The following is a 20992-nucleotide window of genomic DNA, read 5'->3' as shown; positions in this document are numbered from 1 at the left end:
CAGCCCGAAAACGCCCATCAAAACAAACCAAGCCCAGAAAATTATCCAATAATCAGAATCCCGTACGAGTGCTGTGTTGTTTACTAGGCTATAATTTCCTCGAGGGGCGCCACTCCTCAAGTGGGAAAAATTGACCGCAAGTTTCCCAGTCTTGCAGGTCCTTTACAGAGGCCGTTGTCCATAAATCTGGATCTTACGCCCTGCCGCAGTTGTCCTCCTATAGAGGATCCTCCCACGATGGTGTTCTGCTTCACCATGCAATTTAACCCATTACTAGGAGAAGGTTTGTAACTCATCTGACGCGTGAACACAGCAGTTGGCCCTGCTGAGTGTACATTTGAGGGGCCTTCTTCCTCCTCCACCTGAAATTATGACCCCCAGGGGAGGGTTTCCCAGTTTCTATTATGGGCCCCACTGGGACAAGGTCCTACTTGGCCTAAGCCTCCTATGGAGCTACTCTACCTATCTATAGGGCTTACATATATACATATATATATATATATATATATATATACATATACATATACATACATATACATACACACATACATATACACATACATACACATACACATACATACACATATACTCACTAACGTGCAAATATATACCCTGAATTGGTATAGGCTAGGTCTGTATATGGTGAATATTAATTTCCATTCTGATGCAAATGCACAATAACTTTGGATTCAGGATGCAATTCTGACTATAGAGATAAGTATTTTTCTTACTTGAAGTGTATGTGCAGAATTAGAAATTCTGCTGGTACTACAAAAGTAGACCTAAGTAGCCAATTTAGCCTGTCTGAAACATCTCACAAGCCAACACCTTATAAAAAACACCTTTGATAATTTAAATGAATAAGAAAACTTATTAGAAATTCTGCTGATACTGCAAAAGTAGACCTAAGTAGCCAATTTAGCCTGTTTGAAACATCTCACAAGCCAACACCCTATAGAAAACACCTTTGAGAATTTAAATGAAGAAGAAAACTTATTAGAGACTCTGCTAATACTGCAAAAGTAGACCTAAGTATCCAATTTAGCCTGTTTGAAACATCTCACAAGCCATCACCCTATAGAAAACACCTTTGACAATTTAAATGAATAAGAAAACTAGTTAAAAACTCTGCTAATACTGCAAAAGTAGACCTAAGTAGCCAATTTAGCCTGTTTGAAGCATCTCACAAGCCGACACCCTATAGAAAAACACCTTTGACAATTTAAATGAATAAGAAAACTAGTTAAAAACTCTGCTAATACTGCAAAGTCGTTAAAGGTATTTAAGACATTCGTTCACGGAAAAATGTTTAATTGTAAAATGACTGAAGAACCTACAATGTCAACAGCCGAGGAAGCTGCTCAAAGAGTCTATGCCAAAAAAACTTGCTGCTGACAGAGAAAGTAAGAAAAGAAAGCATGCCGAGGAATCACAACAGCAACGCGAAACCAGACTTGCTGCTAAAAGAGAGAGTGAAAAAAAAAAACTAAAAAGAAAAAACACTCAAAGAGAAATTACAGACCGGGACAAAAATGACGACCGGGACAGAGGGAATATAAAAGACGACAGGGACACTCAAAGAGAAATTACAGACAAGGATACCGGGGCACAAATGACGACCGGGACACAGGGAATATAAATGACGACTAGGACACAGGTATTTAAGAATATCGTTCAAAGACAAATTTTTAATTGTAAGAAGATCGTTGAAAGAGAAATTTCAAATTGTAAAATGACCGAAGAACCTACAATGGCAACACCCGAGGAAGCTGCTCAAAACGAATGTATTCAAGCCGAAGTAGCTGAGTAGGTAAAGCGTTATGTTTCAGGTTCTAGGTCCGAGAGGCTCCAAGTTTGAACCTTGGCTTTAGCATTAATACAAAAGAAGAAGAAAACTAAAAAACTAAAACTAAAAAAGGTAAAAACTACAAAAAAACTAAAATGAAAATACTAAAAAAACTAAAAAAGCTAAAAAACTAAAAAAACAAAAAAAGTTAAAAAATAAAAACTAAAAAAGAAAAAAAAACTAAAAAAAAGGTAAAAACTACAAAAAAACTAAAAAGAAAAAACAAACTAAAAACTAATAAAAAAACTAAAAAAAAAATTAAAAACTGAAAAAGAAAAAAAACTAAAAAAACAACAAAAAAACTGAAAAATAAAGGAGAAAAAGAAAACTAAAAGCCGGGACACAGGGAATATAAATGACGACCGGGACACTCAAAGAGAAATTACAGACGGGCACTGAGATACAAATAACGACCGGGAGATATAAATGACGACCGGGACACTCAAAAATAAATTACAGACCGTAACATCGGGGCACAAATGACGACCGGGACATATAAATGACGAACGGGACGCTCAAAGAAAAATTACTGATTGGGACACTAGGACACAAATGACGACCGGGATACTGGGAATATAAATAACGACCGGGACACATGGAATGTTCAATTAGCAATCACCATCAACAAAGCTCAAGGGCAATCATTAGAACAATGAGGTATAGATCTGAATACGGATTGTTTTTCCCATGGACAATTTTATGTTGCATGTTCAAGAGTCGGTAAACCTGACAATCTATTTATATGCACAGACAATGGGACATCGAAGAATGGTGTATATTCGCAAGTTTTACGTAGTTAAAAACATGTATATCTATAACGAAAAGAGAAATTTTTTCTCTTTTATCTATATTCACAGGTGGGACACAGGGACACAACTACAATGGCGCGTAACTAATATGGCACGTAACGACTTACGCGCGCGGGGGGTAATTTCTCGCATTCCTATGATTCCAACGGATCTGCCTTTTCAGTTTAAAAGATTGCAATTCCCAATTCGATTAGCATTTGCAATCACCATCAACAAAGCTCAAGGTCAATCATTAGAAAAATGTGGTATAGATGTTAATACTGATTGTTTTTCCCATGGACAATTGTACGTTGCATGTTCGAGGGTCGGTAAACCTGACAATCTATTTATATGCAGCGACAATTGGACAGCGAAGAATGTTGTATATTCGCAAGTTTTACGCAGTTGATTTGTATTGCATCTATCTATCTATCTATCTATCTATATAAACACGAGTTGTGTGTATGCATGTTTGTTTGTTTGTAGAAAGAGCGTTTGTATATGACGTCGTTATTAGTACATAAGGCTTTGTATATGCACAGACAATGGGAAAGCCAAGAATGTTGTATATTCGCAAGTTTTACGTAGTTCAAAACACATATATAAATCTATCTATATTCATAGGTGGTACACAGGGACACAACTACAATGGCACGTAACTAATATGGCGCGTAACGACTTACGCGCGCGGGGGGCTTGGGGGGGCGCGAAGCGCCCCCACCAACTAGGTGTTGGGGTGGCGCTTTGCGCCACCCCAACAGCTTGTACATATATATATATATACACACATATACATATACATATACATATATATATATATATACACACATACATATATATACATATACATACATATATATACATACACACATATATATACATACATACATACATATATATATATAAATAAATAATAATAATATAGACAGATAGATAGACAGAAGACACATTACATTTTCTCTATCACTCTATATTAATCATATATTCGATAATACAATACATATGAGTAGTTACCGTAGCACATTGGCTTTGATGCTCTCTTTCAAATTCGAAGGATTCGAGTTCAAGTCAGTTTGGCGTAGCCAGCTCGGTAACCAGAACTTGTTCTTGCAACTCCGACTTTGATTATATTTACGTTTTCTAACATATTTGTAATTTTCGGCAGAATTTCGTTAACTTTGCAGAGTCGGACTAAAAGACATTCTCCAGAACTTCTTTATTTTAGGGCACCCACTCGCAGTCGAGGCCCAGGATTTTGGACTTCTCGACTGCCTTAAAAAAAGACGGTGGTATTTTAGCCCAATCGTCACTACTTTCAATAATAGTACTTCTTATTCCTTTGTTGTGAATTAACTGTTATTTTGGACTTCTCGACTGCCTTAATAAAAGACGGTGGTATTTTAGCCCAATCGTCACTACTTTCAATAATAATACTTCTTATTCCTTTGTTGTGAATTAACTGTTCACACTTCTTCCTGAAAGTTTTGAAGAACTGTTCGCAACAACATTCTTGGTTGACTGGAGGAGATGTAGCATCAGTTCCATGGTGAGTGGGGATCTCCATGATACTCTGTATTTCGGTAATAGTAGGACTGAATCCAGCAACCTTGCCCTTTGTATAATAGGCCGTAGCTCTTGTGAAAACTTTAAAATATGTATAGATGTAATATACATATATATATATATATACATACATACATATATATATATATATACATACACATACACATATATACACATATACACCCACATATACATCCATACATAAAAATGTTTGTTTGTCTGTTGACTGACGTCATGTTTGTCGACTGACGAAATCACAGACCGGGACACCGGGACACAAACGACGACCGGGACACCGGGACACAGGGAATATAAATGACGACCGGGACACTCAAAGAGAAATTACAGATTGGGACACCAGGACACAAATAACGACCGGGACACAGGGAATATAAATGAAGACCGGGACACAGGGACAAAACTACAACGCTGACGCCGGGGGGCACAGGGGGGATATATAAATGACGACCGGGACACAGGGAATTTTCGATTAGTAATCACCATCAACAAAGCTCAAGGGCAATCATTAGAATAATGAGGTATAGTTCTGAATACGGATTGTTTTTCCCATGGACAATTATATGTTGCATGTTCAGGAGTCGGTAAACCTGACAATCTATTTATATGCACAGACAATGGGCCAGCGAAGAATGTTGTATATTCGCAAGTTTTACGTAGTTAAAAACATATACATATATACACATATATACATATATATATATATATATATATATATATATACATATATATATACACATATATACATATCTTTGTTCACAGGTGGGACACAGGGACACAACTACAATGGCGCGTAACTACAGCTAGTATATACATAAAAATAAGTTGTTTCTGTGTTGACTGACGTCATGCATGTTTGTCGATTGACGTCATTATAAGGATTGAGCATTATGCCGTCATGAAGTTGTTTGTCGACTCATGTCATGTTTGTCGACTGACGAAATTACAGACCGGGACACCGGGAACAAAATGACGACCGGGACACAGGGAACATAAATTATACAGGAAAAATACAGGAAAATTACACAGGGAATAATAGCGCTTCGCGCCACCCCAACAGCTAGTATATACATAAAAATAAGTTGTTTGTGTGTTGTGTGTTGACTGACGTCATGCATGTTTGTCCACTCACGTCATTATCAGGATTGAGCATTATGCCGTCATGAAGTTGTTTGTCGACTCATGTCATGTTTGTCGACTGATGAAATTACAGACCGGGACACCGGGACACAAATGACGACCGGGACACTCAAAGAGAAATTACAGACTGGGACACCGGGACACAAATAACGACTGGGACACAGGGAATATAAATGACGACCGGGACACAGGGACAAAATTACAACGGGGACGCCGGGGGGACAGGGGGGATATATAAATGACAACCGGGACGCAGGGAATGTTCGATTAGCAATCACCATCAGCAAAGCTCAAGGGCAATCATTAGAATAATGAGGTATAGATCTGAATATGGATTGTTTTTCCCATGGACAATTATATGTTGCATGTTCAAGAGTCAGTAAACCTGACAATCTATTTATATGCACAGAGAATGGGACAGCGAAGAACGTTGTATATTTGCAAGTTTTACGTAGTTAAAAACATATATATATCTATCTATATTCACAGGTGGGACACAGGGACACAACTACAATGGCGCGTAACGACTTACGCGCGGAGGGGCTTGGAGGGCGAAGCGCCCCCACCAACTAGGTGTCGGGGTGGTGCGAAGCGCCACCTCGACAGCTAGTATATATAAATATATATATATATATATATATATATATATATATATATATATATATATATATATATATATATATATATATTATGAAAAGAGAAATCACCAATGCTACAGCACAAACACACACACAAAAAAAAAAAAAAAAAAAAATTCTTTTTTTGTTTTTGTTTACAACAAATATTTTATTTGTTGTAATTTTATACTATTTATCCCGACGAAACAAAACTTTGGCTGTTTTTTAAATGTGTGATGGGCACCTTTCAATAAGGAGAGGCATTTCCAAAAATTTAAACAGGCAGCTGCTTGAAATTAGCACTGAAATGTCATGAGACATGTCAGGTTTGTGGTATAAATTTCAGCAAAACGACTATAACTTAGCACAACCAACAACCAAAAATAACCAGGAATCAACAAAACACTCGGAATATCCCCTAGAATCACGAAATCCAGCAACAAATAACAGCGCAGGGCAACTTAATGATGACTTACCATGATTAAATTAAATAAAGATTCATTTCTCTCCTCACTACAAATTACATACAAGCTTTCAAATCAAAGGTTTTCCTATCTGAAACATAACATTTATAAGTCACGAAAATAAAACTTGAGCGCCTCGAGAGGGCTTCAAAATCGTGAGAAAAGAATATAAAAGGATAGAAAAATATATTCGGAGAATTTAATTAATGACATAATTTAGATCTCAAAAAATATGTATAAATATCTCAATGGTACATTTAGAAGATAAATGCTCCTTAGAAGGCTTAGTAGAGGGTGGGGGAGGTTAATTGTAAATATTTTTTATAGTTAATTGTTAGATGGTTGTGAGTATAAAGTCAGACAAAACCGTATAAACAGACATATTCACTAAATTTTTGCAAATGATAGTGCATTTTAGCTTTTATGCATTAGCACGAAGCAAATTTTATTTTGCATTTCATTTGGACTTCAAATAGAAAATTACTTTAACACAAGAAAGTGCATTGAGAACAGGCTTCCCATCTCTTTCCATTCTGCTGTGCTTTCTTGGGTCTTAGAAAGGCAGGCATGTGCGCAGAATTTTGTTTTCGGTAGGGGGAGGCAATGATAAGAAACAAATCTTACAATTTGAATAAGAAGCGCCCAGAAATTCTGGAAAATTTAGGATGTCAATGGAGTCCAGGCCCCATGGCCTCCACCTCCTACGCATGTCCCTATAGACTGCTGTTATCAAATCATCAGATAAGGTACAAATACACCTGATGCAGGTTTCCAGTCAGTTGGTGGTCAATGGTGTCACTGGTGAGGATACTCGTAGTCTTCAAGTAAAATATCTGTATTCGAACCTCATCAATGTTGCAATTTTCCGTAATTGGCCCTATTGCGCAGAAAAAAAAAGAAAAATTACATAGCGACTATTATATCTTAAATTTCAGGTAATGCAATACAGATTGCGCGCAGAAGTTGAAAATCCTTCTTTAGAGGATGAGACCGAATCTGTTGTCTTAAAATAAGATCTATTTCTTTTAAACTTGAGAAAGGAAGCATTCTCTAATTCGGTACACGCATTTAAAAAGTCTTGGATCTATATATTGTGTTGCCTATGCTTCTTGGGATGATAGGGAGGTTAGACTAAATTCTCTGTTTTCCTTACTTTAAATAAAGCCACTATAGCTGTCAAGGGTATCGCTTCCAGTGTGGTGCAAATTATTCAAAAGCATTACAATAAAATATTAACTTGAGTATTTACAGATGCAAGAGGATCGTCGTCAAGGGGGTGAAAAAGGGGAAGAAAGACGTACATATCTGCCACTTGTTGATTGCAATGTTCCATCGGAGGATCCCGTGAGGACAAAGCACCTGATTCCTAGATAGGATCAATACCAGCTACTGTCTGAAAGTTTATTTCCGCAGATAGAACACGAGTTTTCTAGGGACGGGACCTCTTATCTCTCTTGTAAGTCCATTAACTGATCGTTCACAATATTGATCCCAAAACAGCCACCCCTTCTGCTCGCTGTCATTAACTCAGTAGGCCTATTCTTGCGAAGGAAACCTTGTTGAAGTACTCATAACCACCATACCAAGAATAGAATATACGAAAACACCAAAAAAAATGACACGACACGTATCAGGTGCTCCAATGTGCCTTCACTGAAAGTATGAGCAATGGTAATCCACAATACACGACACAGGTATCATCTGTAATAATAATTAACATATTTATCAGATGAAAATGCAGGGGGTGACCCCCATTGATTCTTGCAGAAAAAAACCTTCTGTTTTCCACGACTATTAAGACAAACAATTGCTTGCCTGTACAATTCTGTATGTTCCTTTAAGCGGTGAATGTTTTTTGTTAGAAGTGTTCATTTGAAAAAAAAAACTTTTGAAAAACAGGAAGATAAGTCTGCGAACTAAGATTAGAACATTGGTTCGCTACAGTGGTGAAAGTAGTCACATATGGTTCTGAAGCATGGGAGCTCTGAAAAACGGAGTACGATTTGCTAGATGTTTTCAAGAGAAATTGCCTTGTATTGGGTATCCAACTAACTGACCGTATTTCAAACAGTAAGCTGTACGAAAAGTGTGGTTCAATCCCACTTTTTAGGGCTATAATGAGAGAAAGGTTGAGGTGGCTAGGGCACATTCTGCGGATGAAGGACGAAAGATTGCCAAAGATTGTCTCTTTCGGCCACCCGTCTAGGGCTAAATGGAAAACAGGTCATCCTCGGTTAGGATGGGAAGAAGTCGCAAGGGAAGATTTGAGGGAAATGAGACCTTCCTGGGAGGGTGTAAACAGGGAGGGTTGGAATAGATTGGGATTGGAGGAGAAGTGTGCGTAGCTTTGTTGGCATCAGGTGACTTGGTGCTGCAGCGATTTGCAATCGGTAATATAGTAGTTCTGGTTTTAGTCTTTTCCGCATTAGAAACCACCAAGCTGTTTTTCCTTGTCGATGTTGTCACTAGTATTTATTTGATTCATTAGTTTAGGAGAATTGTTGCCTACGTCATGACTCGGCCCTTGATTTCACTTAAGCAGAGGACATATTTTTGGTGCAGCTCTATTGCTGTATCTGTATCGTAAGTTAATTGTGGACAGAAATTATTGCAGATAAGTTGATACAAACTCTATTGACCAAAGTTATAAGATATGTGCTCTTTTCTTCCAATTGATCTCTCCTCTGTTTATCAGCGCATCTGACCGGTCTGTCGAATGCCTCTCAAAGTAAATTTGAGATTCAGATCCTTCCTATTCCTGACAAGTCATGCAAAAATGACAGAGCAGCTACATAAAACGACGAAAAAGAAAACTAGCCTCCAAACCATCAGAGCTTCTGCCAATCACCTTTACATTCAAATTTATCAAAAGACAAATAATACTGACACCATTATGCATGAATTTCATATATAATTATTTGACACCAAGAATGTTACGTCTGGAATCGAGCAACTTCATAAAATTGGAAGGGGGGGCCTGTTTAACTTAACATTTTATAAGACGCGTGTCGCATTGGTCATATATACACCCTGTATGTCTCAATGGTGACTAAATTTAGCTGAAGGCTTTCACATATGCAGTTTTTTAGGGAAAGCCACATACTCCAAGCTGGAGAACCTCCTGGAGCTTCCAGAAAGCCATTACTAAATGCCGGCATGCACAAATTGTAGGGGCCTTGCCCTGACCCCTTCCTCCCAAAAAAATCCAATAACTGCTCGAATTCCTGGGCGTTTCTCATTCAAAATATTGATACAAATTATGTTTTTCATTAGTTTGTCATTAATGTATTAACAGATATCTGCTTTCATTATTTATTTTAAGGCTGATTTATTTAGGGCATAATTTAACGCCATTTATTTAAGGCAATATTTATATAAGGCTAACTTTTGAAAACACAAAAATTTGTTGTTCGCTTTCCTGATCCTTAAATTATCATATTTTCTAATGCAAAGAAAGTGTTACACGTCGAAAACACATAATACACATTTCCATTCGAAAACTTAACGAAATAGCGTACCCCCTGAAAAACATTAATGATTTGTTTGAGACTACATGGTTGAGAATATAAGATTATAAGGAATATAAGAGAATATAAGGCATTTTTCATCACTCCATTTCATTGTTTATACTTAATGCAGCTATCCCAAATATAGGCTTCACAATGTAGAAAATTATATCAATTATTTTTTTAATAGATTGCTCTAGCTTCTGTTATAACGATTGGAGTAACTCTAAGAACTTTAGATTAGAAGAAATTGTGACATCGAGTAATTTAAACTCGGAAATTTCGGAAGGGGTAAGATTAAGAAAACAGAGCGAAGATTTAAGAAAACAAATTAGTATTATCGGGGATTAAGAAGGGTATGATCTCACGTCCAAGTTCGAAGCATCCTGTGCAACGTCTTTGAGAATCTTTATACGGTCGCTGATTGAATTTCTATAGAAAGTCTCAACGACCGTGATGTCGTCTACTATTTTCCACCTCTCAGGAAATTCCTTAGCCAGGTTGTCAATCATGACCGAGAAAAGGATGGAATCTAGTAGAGTATCTTGGGGTAATACAATAAAATTGCTTCAAACAGACATGGTGACGTAGAATTACAAAGCCAGTAAGAGCCACGCAATTTGAACTACAGCCATCAGATGTTGAACCATAACCATCAGAAAGAAGGACACGGTAATAAACGAAGTCCTCAATAATAAGTCTGAATTTCTAAATATTTACAAAAAAAAAGGATTCCTAAGAGCAAAGCATTCTGACCAGAGTTTTTAGAAGCCTCTATTAAGATTTAAAGCTTTATGAGTGAGACTACTGCCTTAACACATTGAGTCAAACTGGGAGGTTTGCAATTCTTTTCGGGTGATAGTCTCACTATAAAAGCTGTTTGACGTGGCAGATTATTCAATATTCTACAAGTATAGGCTTTATCCTCCTGAAAACTTGACAAGTCAAACTAGACAATTTATTTAGGTTCAACCTGAATTTGTTTGAAAGTATGGATATTGTTTTGTTTGTAAACAATTATTTTGTGATCATAACGTAGTTCAGGTTAGTAGGGAGAGCATAGGCTAGTTTTAGAAAAAAATATACACAAACGTATTCACTATTCGGTTTTGACAAAACCGTTTTTTTAATATATATATACATATATATATATATATATATATATATATATATATATATATATATATATATATATATATATATATATATATATATATATATATATATATATATATATATATATATATATATATATATATATATATCAGCCAAATCAAACATTAAAGTAAAAAACAACGATATTAAAAGTAAATTTAAATAGCATTTCTATTAGCGTTGTGGTTAATTAATTGCGTAATATTCGTGGGCAATGTATGACAGCTCAAGTCGTTTTTGTTTTTTTTATGTATTTTTAGGAAAAACTTGATTCTCTTCTCTTGAGAGGGTCTTATGCTTTTAGGGTAAGGACACAAAATGTTTATCAAAACACTTAATCCAAGGATGAGCTGCGACGAGGAGTTCTCTACATGCAGAAGGAATCCCTAGAAGGCTACCTTAGTAGCATATTTTCCAGCCATTCTAACATAGTTGCAAAGATATCGCTACCACAGACATTTACCAAGACAAGCGACATATCATTGTTACTGTAGCCCCGAATCTCCCTATAAGAAAATTAATAATAATGATTTCTTACTCTAAAAGACCATTCATAATTCTTCGATTCTGATCTCCAATTCGAAGAAGTGACTCCTTGTCTGAAGCATCCGCTAGTTCTTCATTAATTTCCATTATTTTCATTAAAAAATCTTGTTCTATATGAATCTCCTCTTCTGTAAACGGATAACCAGCTAATTCTAGGAGATAAATCCCTCGATCAAGGGGAGAATTAAGTGTTTTGAAGGCCTGATTCACTAAAGACGAATATTCTGCAGAGATTTCTTGTAGCATCTGAAATTGATCCAGAGAAGGATTATAAGAAACAATAAAAATTTATAATTATTGGAAGAAGAGAGATAAAAAGAGAATTTCGAACAAAATAATACTTAAAACTCTTGACTCTATTAATAATTAAACAAAAAAACACAAGCTTTTTTAACTCCTCAACGCCTCGCTCTTTACGCTAAAGTTTGACTCTTTCTCACAAATCTACTTTTTAAAACAATAAAAACTTTAGCGTAAAGAGCGAGGCGTTGAGGAGACAACCCCTTTCATATACGGAATAATTTCTGTTCGTTTTAATTTTTAATGTCACTCCTTACTTGCAGTTAAAAAAACCTGTTTTTTTGTTTTTTTTTAATTTATGGATGCATGGATTCCACGTAACTTACGAATTAACTTACATAACGAACTTCTATAATTGTATATTTTTATTACGTATATAAGGGGGTTCGACCCCTCGTGAATACCTCGCTCTTTACACTAAAGCTTGAATTGAGTCCCAATTCTTTAAGAATGACCCCTGAATCACAAAGACCGTATACTAAATAGTTAAACTTAATAAAAATATTATAGCGTAAAGAGCGAGGTATTGTGGACCCCCTTATATACGTAATAATTTCTGTTCGTTTATTATATTTTAATGAAACATTTTTTTCTCATTGTTTTTCTTAAATAATGCTACCCCTTCATGGAAATACTCTTGCCTCATGATAAGTTACTCCATGGAAAAATCCTTCCACGTAACCACCCCCCCCCCCCCTTAACGAGAAAGTCCCCCAGAAAACGTCTATACATTTCCCAATAACCATTACTATATGTAAGCAATGGTCAAAGTTTGTAACTTGCAGCCCTCCCCCGGAGACTTTGGGGGATCAAGTCGTCCCGAAAGACATAATTATTAGGTTTCTCGACTATGCTGAACAAAATGGCTATCTCAAAATTTTGGATCCGGTAACTTCGGGAAAAAATGAGCTTGGGAGGGGGCCTAGGTGCTCTCCAATTTTTTGGTCACTAGGGCAAAAGGGCACTAGAACTTTTAATTTCCGTTAGAATGAACCCTATCATGACATTCTAGGACCACTGGACAGATAAGATCACTCCTAGAACAAAAGAAAATAAAAAAAAAGAATAAAAAGAATAAACACGCATCCGTGATCTGTCTTCTGGCAAAAAATACAAAATTCCACATATTGTAGATAGGAGCTTGATTTTTGCAGATGTAAACTTCTAGAATAGGGTTCTCTGATACGCTGAATTGGACGGTATAATTTTCATTAAGATTCAATGACTTTTAGGGGGTGTTTCCCCCTATTTTCTAAAATAAGGCCAATTTTTTCAGGCTCGTAACTTTTTATGGGTACAACTAAACTTGATAAAACTTGTACATCTAAAATCAGCATAAAATGCGATCCTTTTGATGTAACTATTTGTATGAAAAATTCAGTTTTTTAAAGTTCCGGTTACTATTGTGCCTTGTCGCTCCTTACTGTAGTTCGTTACCACCAACTTTGATATCAGTAGTCATAATTAACTATTCATTACCAAACAAGAGCTAAGAGCTCATACGGTGCTTGTGACGAGGTCGGAAGAGCCAAGAGCTTATATGGCATGAGCTCTAGCAAACCTCTAAGAATCAATAGCCTGATTTAAAAGGAAAATCAGAGGCTTATCCGATCACCCACTCGTAAGTCCCAAATGCCTCTTTTTTCTAATATTTTCTCTCCCTTCACCTCCCAAATGGTCGAGTTGGGGAAAACGACTTTATCAAGTCAATTCGTGCAGGTCCCTGATACGCCTACCAATTTTCACCGTCTTAGCACGTCCAGAAGCACCAAAATCTCCAAAGCACTGGACCCCCTAACTCTCCCAAAGAGAGCAGATCCGGTCCGGTTAAGTTAATCACGTATCTACGACATTCGCTTATTCTACCCACCAAGTTTCATCCAGATATCTATACTCTAAGCGTTTTCCAAGATTTCCGGTTCGCCTCTCCAACTCCCCCCAATTTCACCACATCTGGTCGGGATCTAAAATGATAGCTTTGAGACATGAGTTCCTTCTAAACATCAAATTTCATTGAGATCCAGTCACCCGTTCTTAAGTTAAAAAGGCCTCAATTTTTCTAATTTTTTCCTATTTACAACCACCCCCCCAACTCCCCCAAAGAGATCGGATCCTTTATAATTATGTCAATCATCTATCTAGAGCTTATGCTTATTCTTCCAATTAAGTTTCATCCCAATCTCTCCACTCTAAGCGTTTTCCAAAATTTCCTGTTTCCAAGATTTCTGTTTCCCCCCTCCAACTCCCATGTCCTTGGAGCCGATTCGAATTGTAAATGGATCCTCTGAGATATAAGATCTTTCTATATATCAAGTTTCATTAAGATCCGATAACCTATTCGTAAGATAAAGATACCTCAATTTTCACGTTTTCCAAGATTTTCGGTTTCCCCCTCCAACTGTCCCAATGTCACCGAATCTGGTCAGGATTTAAAATAAGAGCTCTGAAGCCCAAGATCTATCTAAATATCAAATTTCATTAAGATCTGATAACCCTTTCGCAAGTTACTAATTCCTCATTTTTCCGAATTTAGAAGGACGTCGTAATTCAGATCTCCTATCTGAAGTCCCGACTTCATCCAGTGTCATTGGGGGCAATTGCGGGGGGGGGGAATCTTGGAAAAGGCTTAGAGTGGAGATATCAGGACTAATCAGAAGTCCAAGATACGTGACTGACATAAACGGATCGGACCCGCTCTCTTTGGGGGAGTTGGGGGGCGGGGGGAATGAAATTTCATTAAGATCCGATCACTGCTTCGTAAGTTAAAAATACCTCATTTTTTCTAATTTTTTTTAAATTAACCCTCCCCACAACTCCCCTAAACACAACGGAACCGTTCCGGTTACGTCGATGACGTATCTAGGACTTGTGCTTAATTTTCCCACCAAGTTTCATCCCAATCCCTCCACTCTAAGCGTTTTCCAAGATTTTAGGTTTCCCCCTCCAGCTCCCCCCAATGTCACCGGATCTGGTCGAGATTTAAAATAAGAGCTCTGAGATACGATATCCTTTTAAATATAAATTTCATTAAGATCCGATCACCCGTTCGTAAACTAAAAATACCTAATTTTTTCAAATTTTTCTGAACTAACCGTCCCCCCGCTCCCCTCCCAAGAGAGTCGAACCGGTGAAACGACTATTTCTAACTTAATCTGGTCTGGACCCTAATACGCCTGCCATATGTCATCGTCCAGCTTATCTGGAAGTGCCTAAACTAGCAAAACCGGGACTGACAGACCGATAGAATTTGCGATCGCTATATGTCACTTGGTAAATACCAAGTGCCAGAAAAATAACTGTGAAATGAATAGCAAGAACAAATAAAATGCAAAGCAGTATTTGAATAAGTATTTTCAACATAAAGATGGATAAGACAGTGGCAACAACCTAACCTTAAAGGAGCAGATAGGCCAACATCTTCAGAAAAATATACGCCAATAATCCAGCATATCCCTCTGTAAATATGGACGAATTGATAAATAAGACAACGCATAATAAGCATGGGTGAATGAAAAACATATAGGCAGTAGTTCTAAGGATAACATCCTAAGAAAAATCAAGTGTTTAGAAGGCCGAAGGTTTAAAGACCTATATCTAGTAAGATATCTTAGATATCCTATAACATGAAAAAAGATTAGGAACACACTATAATAAATATCCTATGGAAAACACGGAAAATGATGTAGAGAAATAACTAGTTCAGAAATAAATCTTACAAAAGTAATCTTTTTATGTCAAAAAAATAGAACAGAAAGAATTGATTAGCTAAAAATTTCTTAAGAGGTTACATTCACAAAAAAAATCGTTATGGTCTTGTATAATAACAAGAGCTAACAGTTCATGTCACTTGTGACGAGGCCGGAAGAGCCAAGGTCCAAGAGCTCATATGGTATGAGCTCAAGCAAAATTCTAAGAATCAATAGATTGATTTAAAGGGAAAATCAGAGGCTTAATGCAGGTTGGGATTTAAAATAAGAGCTCTGAGTCACGATGTCCTTCTAAATATCAAAATTCATTAAGATTCTATCACCCACTCGTAAATTATAAATACCTCATTTTTTCTAATTTTTCTTCTCCCTTCAGCCCTCAGCCCTCCAGATGGTCGAATCGGGGAAAACGATTATTATCAAACAGATCGACTTTATCAAGTCAATTTATGCAGCTCCCCTGACACGACTACCAATTTTCATCATCCTAGAACGTCCAGAAGCACCGAACTCGCCAAAGCACTGAACCCCACCCCCTAACTCCCCCAAAGAGAGCCAATCCAGTACGGTTACGTCAATAACGTATCTATGAGATTTGCTTACTCTATCCACCAAGCTTCATCCCGATTCCTCCAATCTAAGCATTTTCCAAGAATTCCGATTTCTCCCTCCAACTCCCCCCAATGTCAACAGATCTGGTCTGCTCTGAGGCTCTGAGACATGAGTTCCTTCTAAATATCAAATTTCATTAAGATCCGGTCACCCGTTCTTAAGTTAAAAATACCTCAATTTTTTCTAATTTTTCCAAATTAACACCCCCCAGCTCCTCCAAAGAGAACGGATCCGTTCCAATTATGTCAATCACGTATCTAGAACTTGTGCTTATTCTTCCCATAAAGTTTCATCCCGATCTCTCCACTTTAAGTGTTTTCCAATATTTCTATTTCCCCCTCCAACCCCCTATGTCCCCAGATCCGATTCGAGTCGAAAATGAGCATCTGAGACATAAGATCCTTCTATATATCAAGTTTATTAAGATCCGATCACTTATTCGTAAGATAAAGACACCCCGATTTTCACGTCTTCCCAGAATTCCGGTTTCCCCCTCCAACTCCCCCCAATGTCACAGGATCGGTCAGAATACAAAATAAGAGCTCTAAAGCACGAGATCATTCCAAATATCAAATTTCATTAAGATCTGATCACCCTTTCGTAAGTTACAAATACTTCATTTTTTCTTAACTTTTCCGAATTACCCCTCCCCCCCCCCGAACTCCAACAAAGAGAGCGAATCCGGTTATGTCAGTCACGTATCTAGGACTTTTTTTTATTTTTCCCACCCAGATTCATCCTGATCTCTCCGCTTTAAGTATTTTGAAAACAAAGAAAGGAAATAATAAATGAAAAGAGAAAAATCAAATAGGTGAAAAACGAGGATTTTATCAGCCAGTAGCAAAAAATGAAAAACAAGCAAATATTTCGACAAAGACCTCCGCCAAGTCGTCCTCAGTGCTCAAAAAGATAAAAGAAACAAAAAAGGAACAACAACAAAACCTAACCTTCTTAAGTGAACTGTACGAGAGGAAAAAAGACACTGAATCAAACAACAAAAACCAACTTGAAATCAATGAAAGAGTAGTTACCAATTAGATTGAATAAGTATCTTTTGCCTTGCAACAGATTTCGCCTGTCTACAATTTCGGTTTTCATTAGATATGCGGACAGGTTGTCTTAAATTAGACTGGGCAAAAATATTCATAGAGTCTTTTAATATTAAATTGTTATAAATTGGGCTTAAGGAAATATCGCCCGTGTCTCTAATAATAGCCAAAATTCTATTTATGTTTTTTTATCTCAATTGCCTCTTTAACGATTGTGGTAGGCCATTTACAGTAAACATTAAAGTTGTCTCTTCAAAAAGAAGTAAATGGTCAGGATTTTCGTATATATGCTGGGCCAGAGCTGAATCAAAGTTGTCATTTTTATTTTCCAATCTCAGGGACTTATCTATTGAATTATGTGTTCATGCAATCGTTCCCCTAGTTGTTGATACGTCCTGCCAATGTAAAATTTTCCACATGAACACGGGACTCTGCAGACACCACTACCAAGTATAGGGTCCGTTTTATCCTTTCCCGAGTTGAAAAAATGTTCAACTTTGTATTCAGTTTTGAAAGAAACAGAGAGATTATGTTTTTCTTAAAATGTTCCAAGTTTATCGCTGACTTTCGAGACGTACGGTAATGTAGTGAAAGTTCTTTTCTCAATTGCCAGTGTAACTGAATCAAGGGGGACGGGCTCCCTATTTTCCTGTTTTATCTTTTTAATCGTCGGTCTATTATATTTTCAATTGGGTAGATTGATTTTCAAGATTGATTGGGTAGCCATTGCAGAATAGAATATCTTTAACATAATCTAACTCAGATTTTACATGATTACCTGAACATATTTTTAGAACCCTGTCGACTAAAGAAATTACTACCCCTCTTTTTACACAAAGAGGGTGATTTGACGAGAAATGTAGATACCGATTATTATGGTTCGGCTTTCTATATATATAAAATTCAAGGCTAGGAATATTTTTTATAATTAAAACATCCAAGAAAGGGAGCTTTCCTGAATCTTCCAGTTATTTTGTAAATTGAAGATTCGAATCAAAATTTTCCAAGATTTCCGGTCCCCCCACCCCCAGCTGCCCCCCCCCCAACGAAGCTGGATCCGATCGGGATTTAAAATGAGAGATTCCTAGGTTACGAGGTCCTTCTAAATAAGAAGTTTCATTAAGATCCGATCACTCCTTTGTAAGTTGAAAATACGTCATTTTTTCTAATTTTTTTGAATTAACCACTCCTCCCCAACTCCTCCAAATAGAGCAGATCCGTTCCGATTATATCAATACGTATCTAGGACTTCTGCTTATTTCCCCCACCAAGTTTCATCCCGATCCCTCCACACTAAGCCTTTTTACAAGATTTTGGTTCCCCCTTCAACTCCCCCCAGTGTCACCAGATCCAGATGACCCATTCGTAAGTTAAAAATACCTCATTTTTCTAATTTTTCAGAATTAACCCTCCCCCCTCCAACTACCCCAAAGAGAGTGGATCTGTTCCGGTTATGTCAATCACGTATCTAGGACTCATGCTTATTTATTACCAAGTTTCGCTTTTTTATGCTTATTTATTACCAAGTTTCATCCCGATCCCTCCAAGATCCATCCCGATCACAAATCCTTCTAAGCGTTTTCCAAGATTTTAGGTTCCCCACCCCACCAATGTCACCAGATCCGGTCGGGATTTAAAATAAGAGCTCTGAGACACGATATCCTTCCAAACATCAAATTTCATTAAGATCTGATCACCTGTTCGTAAGTTAAAAATACCTCATTTTTTTCCAATTTTTTCGATTTAACCGTCCACCCACTCCCCCCCCCCCAGATGGTTGAATCGGGGAAAAGCAATTTCTAATTTAATCTGGTCTGGTTTCTGATACGCCTGCCAAATTTCATCGTCCTAGCTTACCTGGAAGTGCCTAAAGTAGCAAAAACGGGACAGACAGACAGACAGACAGACAGACAGACTGAGAGACAGACCGACAGACCGACAAAGCGACAGACCGACAGAATTTGCAATCGCTATATGTCACTTGGTAGATACCAAGTACCATAAAAACCGCAATACCAAGCAATGTAAAGTGAAATACAGTAAAAAATAGTCTAGAGAAAAAAGAAACAAACAATATTAGAAAACACCAAAGAAAAAAGTTAAACATGGGCTTACTGCACCATATTTACATAAATAATTTTTTTTTTAATTATATTGACATGGTCAAAAAAACTTCGAAAAAAAATCAAAGCTTTGTAGGTTATATCTATATGCGAGAAAAAAGAAACTTAGAGTCTAATTTTGTTTTAACACACTAAGTGTTTATGAAATCTACCCTTTCTCTAAGTCCTAAAATAAAAAAAACTTTGACCAAAATTTAGGACTTTCTTATAACGAATAGCATAATTTTAACAGGTAACCAATAACCATATCCAGTTCTCCCTGGTACAATTCCCGGTCATATAACCCTCCATCTGCATTATTACCCCACTGAGAAGAAAAAAACTACAGTACAAAAATATTGTATATCAAATTATTTTAAAAGATATTTATTTACTTAAATTTGAGATTTCCCCAAGATCGCATTTCCAGCTAAAATATTATTTTTTCCATTTGGATTAATTTCATGCATAATTATCTTATTCGCATGATTCTGCAGGCGACAGGTAAACAGAAAGTCTAAAACTTCGACCAAGACTGAATACCCAAACATTCTTTAAAGCTCACTGAATCCATTTCGGGTTCCTATATAAAGCAGTTATTGCAAGAAGCCATTCCTTCTCGGTAGAAGAATTTGTTGTAGAAGCTTTGGAAGGTGCTTATTCGATTGGAAATTGGAAGTTCTAGCGGAAATTAGATGTTCTAGGGAACATTAAGGGGAAAGCTGAACTAAATCAAAACACACTCCGTGTATGGAGGTTATCAAAAGGCGTTTCCCAAGATTGCATTAGGGTATTAAGATAGAACTTTGAGGTAATGATGGCGGGAATGATCAATTGACGAAAATGCAATATGTACAAACTACTACAACCACTAGAACTACTACTAATACCAATACTACTACTACCCCTAAAGTACTACTTCTATTGTGACTACACTAACTACTAAAGCTGAGAATATTAAGGGGAAACTTCAGTAAATGTTGAAGGAGAACTTGAACACAACTAAAACAAATTATTTGCACACAGGATGTCAAAAGTGCGAATCAGTAATATCTTAGGAACGGCTTAGAGCATTAAGTTGAAGCTTCCAAGGCATGATGAGAGCGATTTTCAACTGACCAATGTACTACTGCTACTAACTGCTACAATTACAACTGCTAATACCACCTCCTACTACTACTGTGACTACTACTACTACTAAAGCTAAAGGTATAAAAGGTGAAAATTTCAGGTAATATTGAGAAGGAAGTTCCTAAATCGATAACCACCGTGTGCATGCAGATTGCAAAGAGAGCATATGAGCAATATCTCAACAGCTTGAAGTATGAAATTGAAACTTATAGGGCTTGCTGTGGGGGGTGTTGAACTAACCAAAAGACAATATTTGCATCCTACTACTACTGCTACTATTACTACTACTAATAATACTGCTATTACTACTAACGCTAAGGTTATTAAAGTGAAAATTTCCGGGAACGTTGAGAGGATGTTGAACTAAATCATAACACACTGTGTGAATATAGGTTGTCAAAAGGACATATCAGCAATGTTCCAAGAACTGTTTAAGGTCTTAAGTTGA

General features: G+C 36.9%; 1 protein-coding gene across 3 annotated transcripts in view; it reads right to left on the bottom strand.

Moving 5' to 3' along the window:
- LOC136028860 (iron-sulfur cluster co-chaperone protein HscB-like) overlaps positions 1-20992 on the bottom strand; it is a 134355-nt gene that overhangs the window by 6092 nt on the left and 107271 nt on the right. For all 3 annotated transcript variants that reach the window (XM_065706799.1, XM_065706801.1, XM_065706800.1), the window contains exon 3: positions 11636-11889. In XM_065706799.1, the coding sequence (XP_065562871.1) occupies positions 11636-11889 (254 nt within the window). The remainder of the gene's footprint in view (positions 1-11635; positions 11890-20992) is intronic.

The sequence above is a fragment of the Artemia franciscana genome, chromosome 7 (genome assembly GCF_032884065.1).
Source record: "Artemia franciscana chromosome 7, ASM3288406v1, whole genome shotgun sequence".
In the NCBI taxonomy this organism is placed as follows: domain Eukaryota; kingdom Metazoa; phylum Arthropoda; class Branchiopoda; order Anostraca; family Artemiidae; genus Artemia; species Artemia franciscana.
Note: the sequence above shows the minus strand (reverse complement) of the source record. Positions and strands in the feature narration are given on the sequence as shown.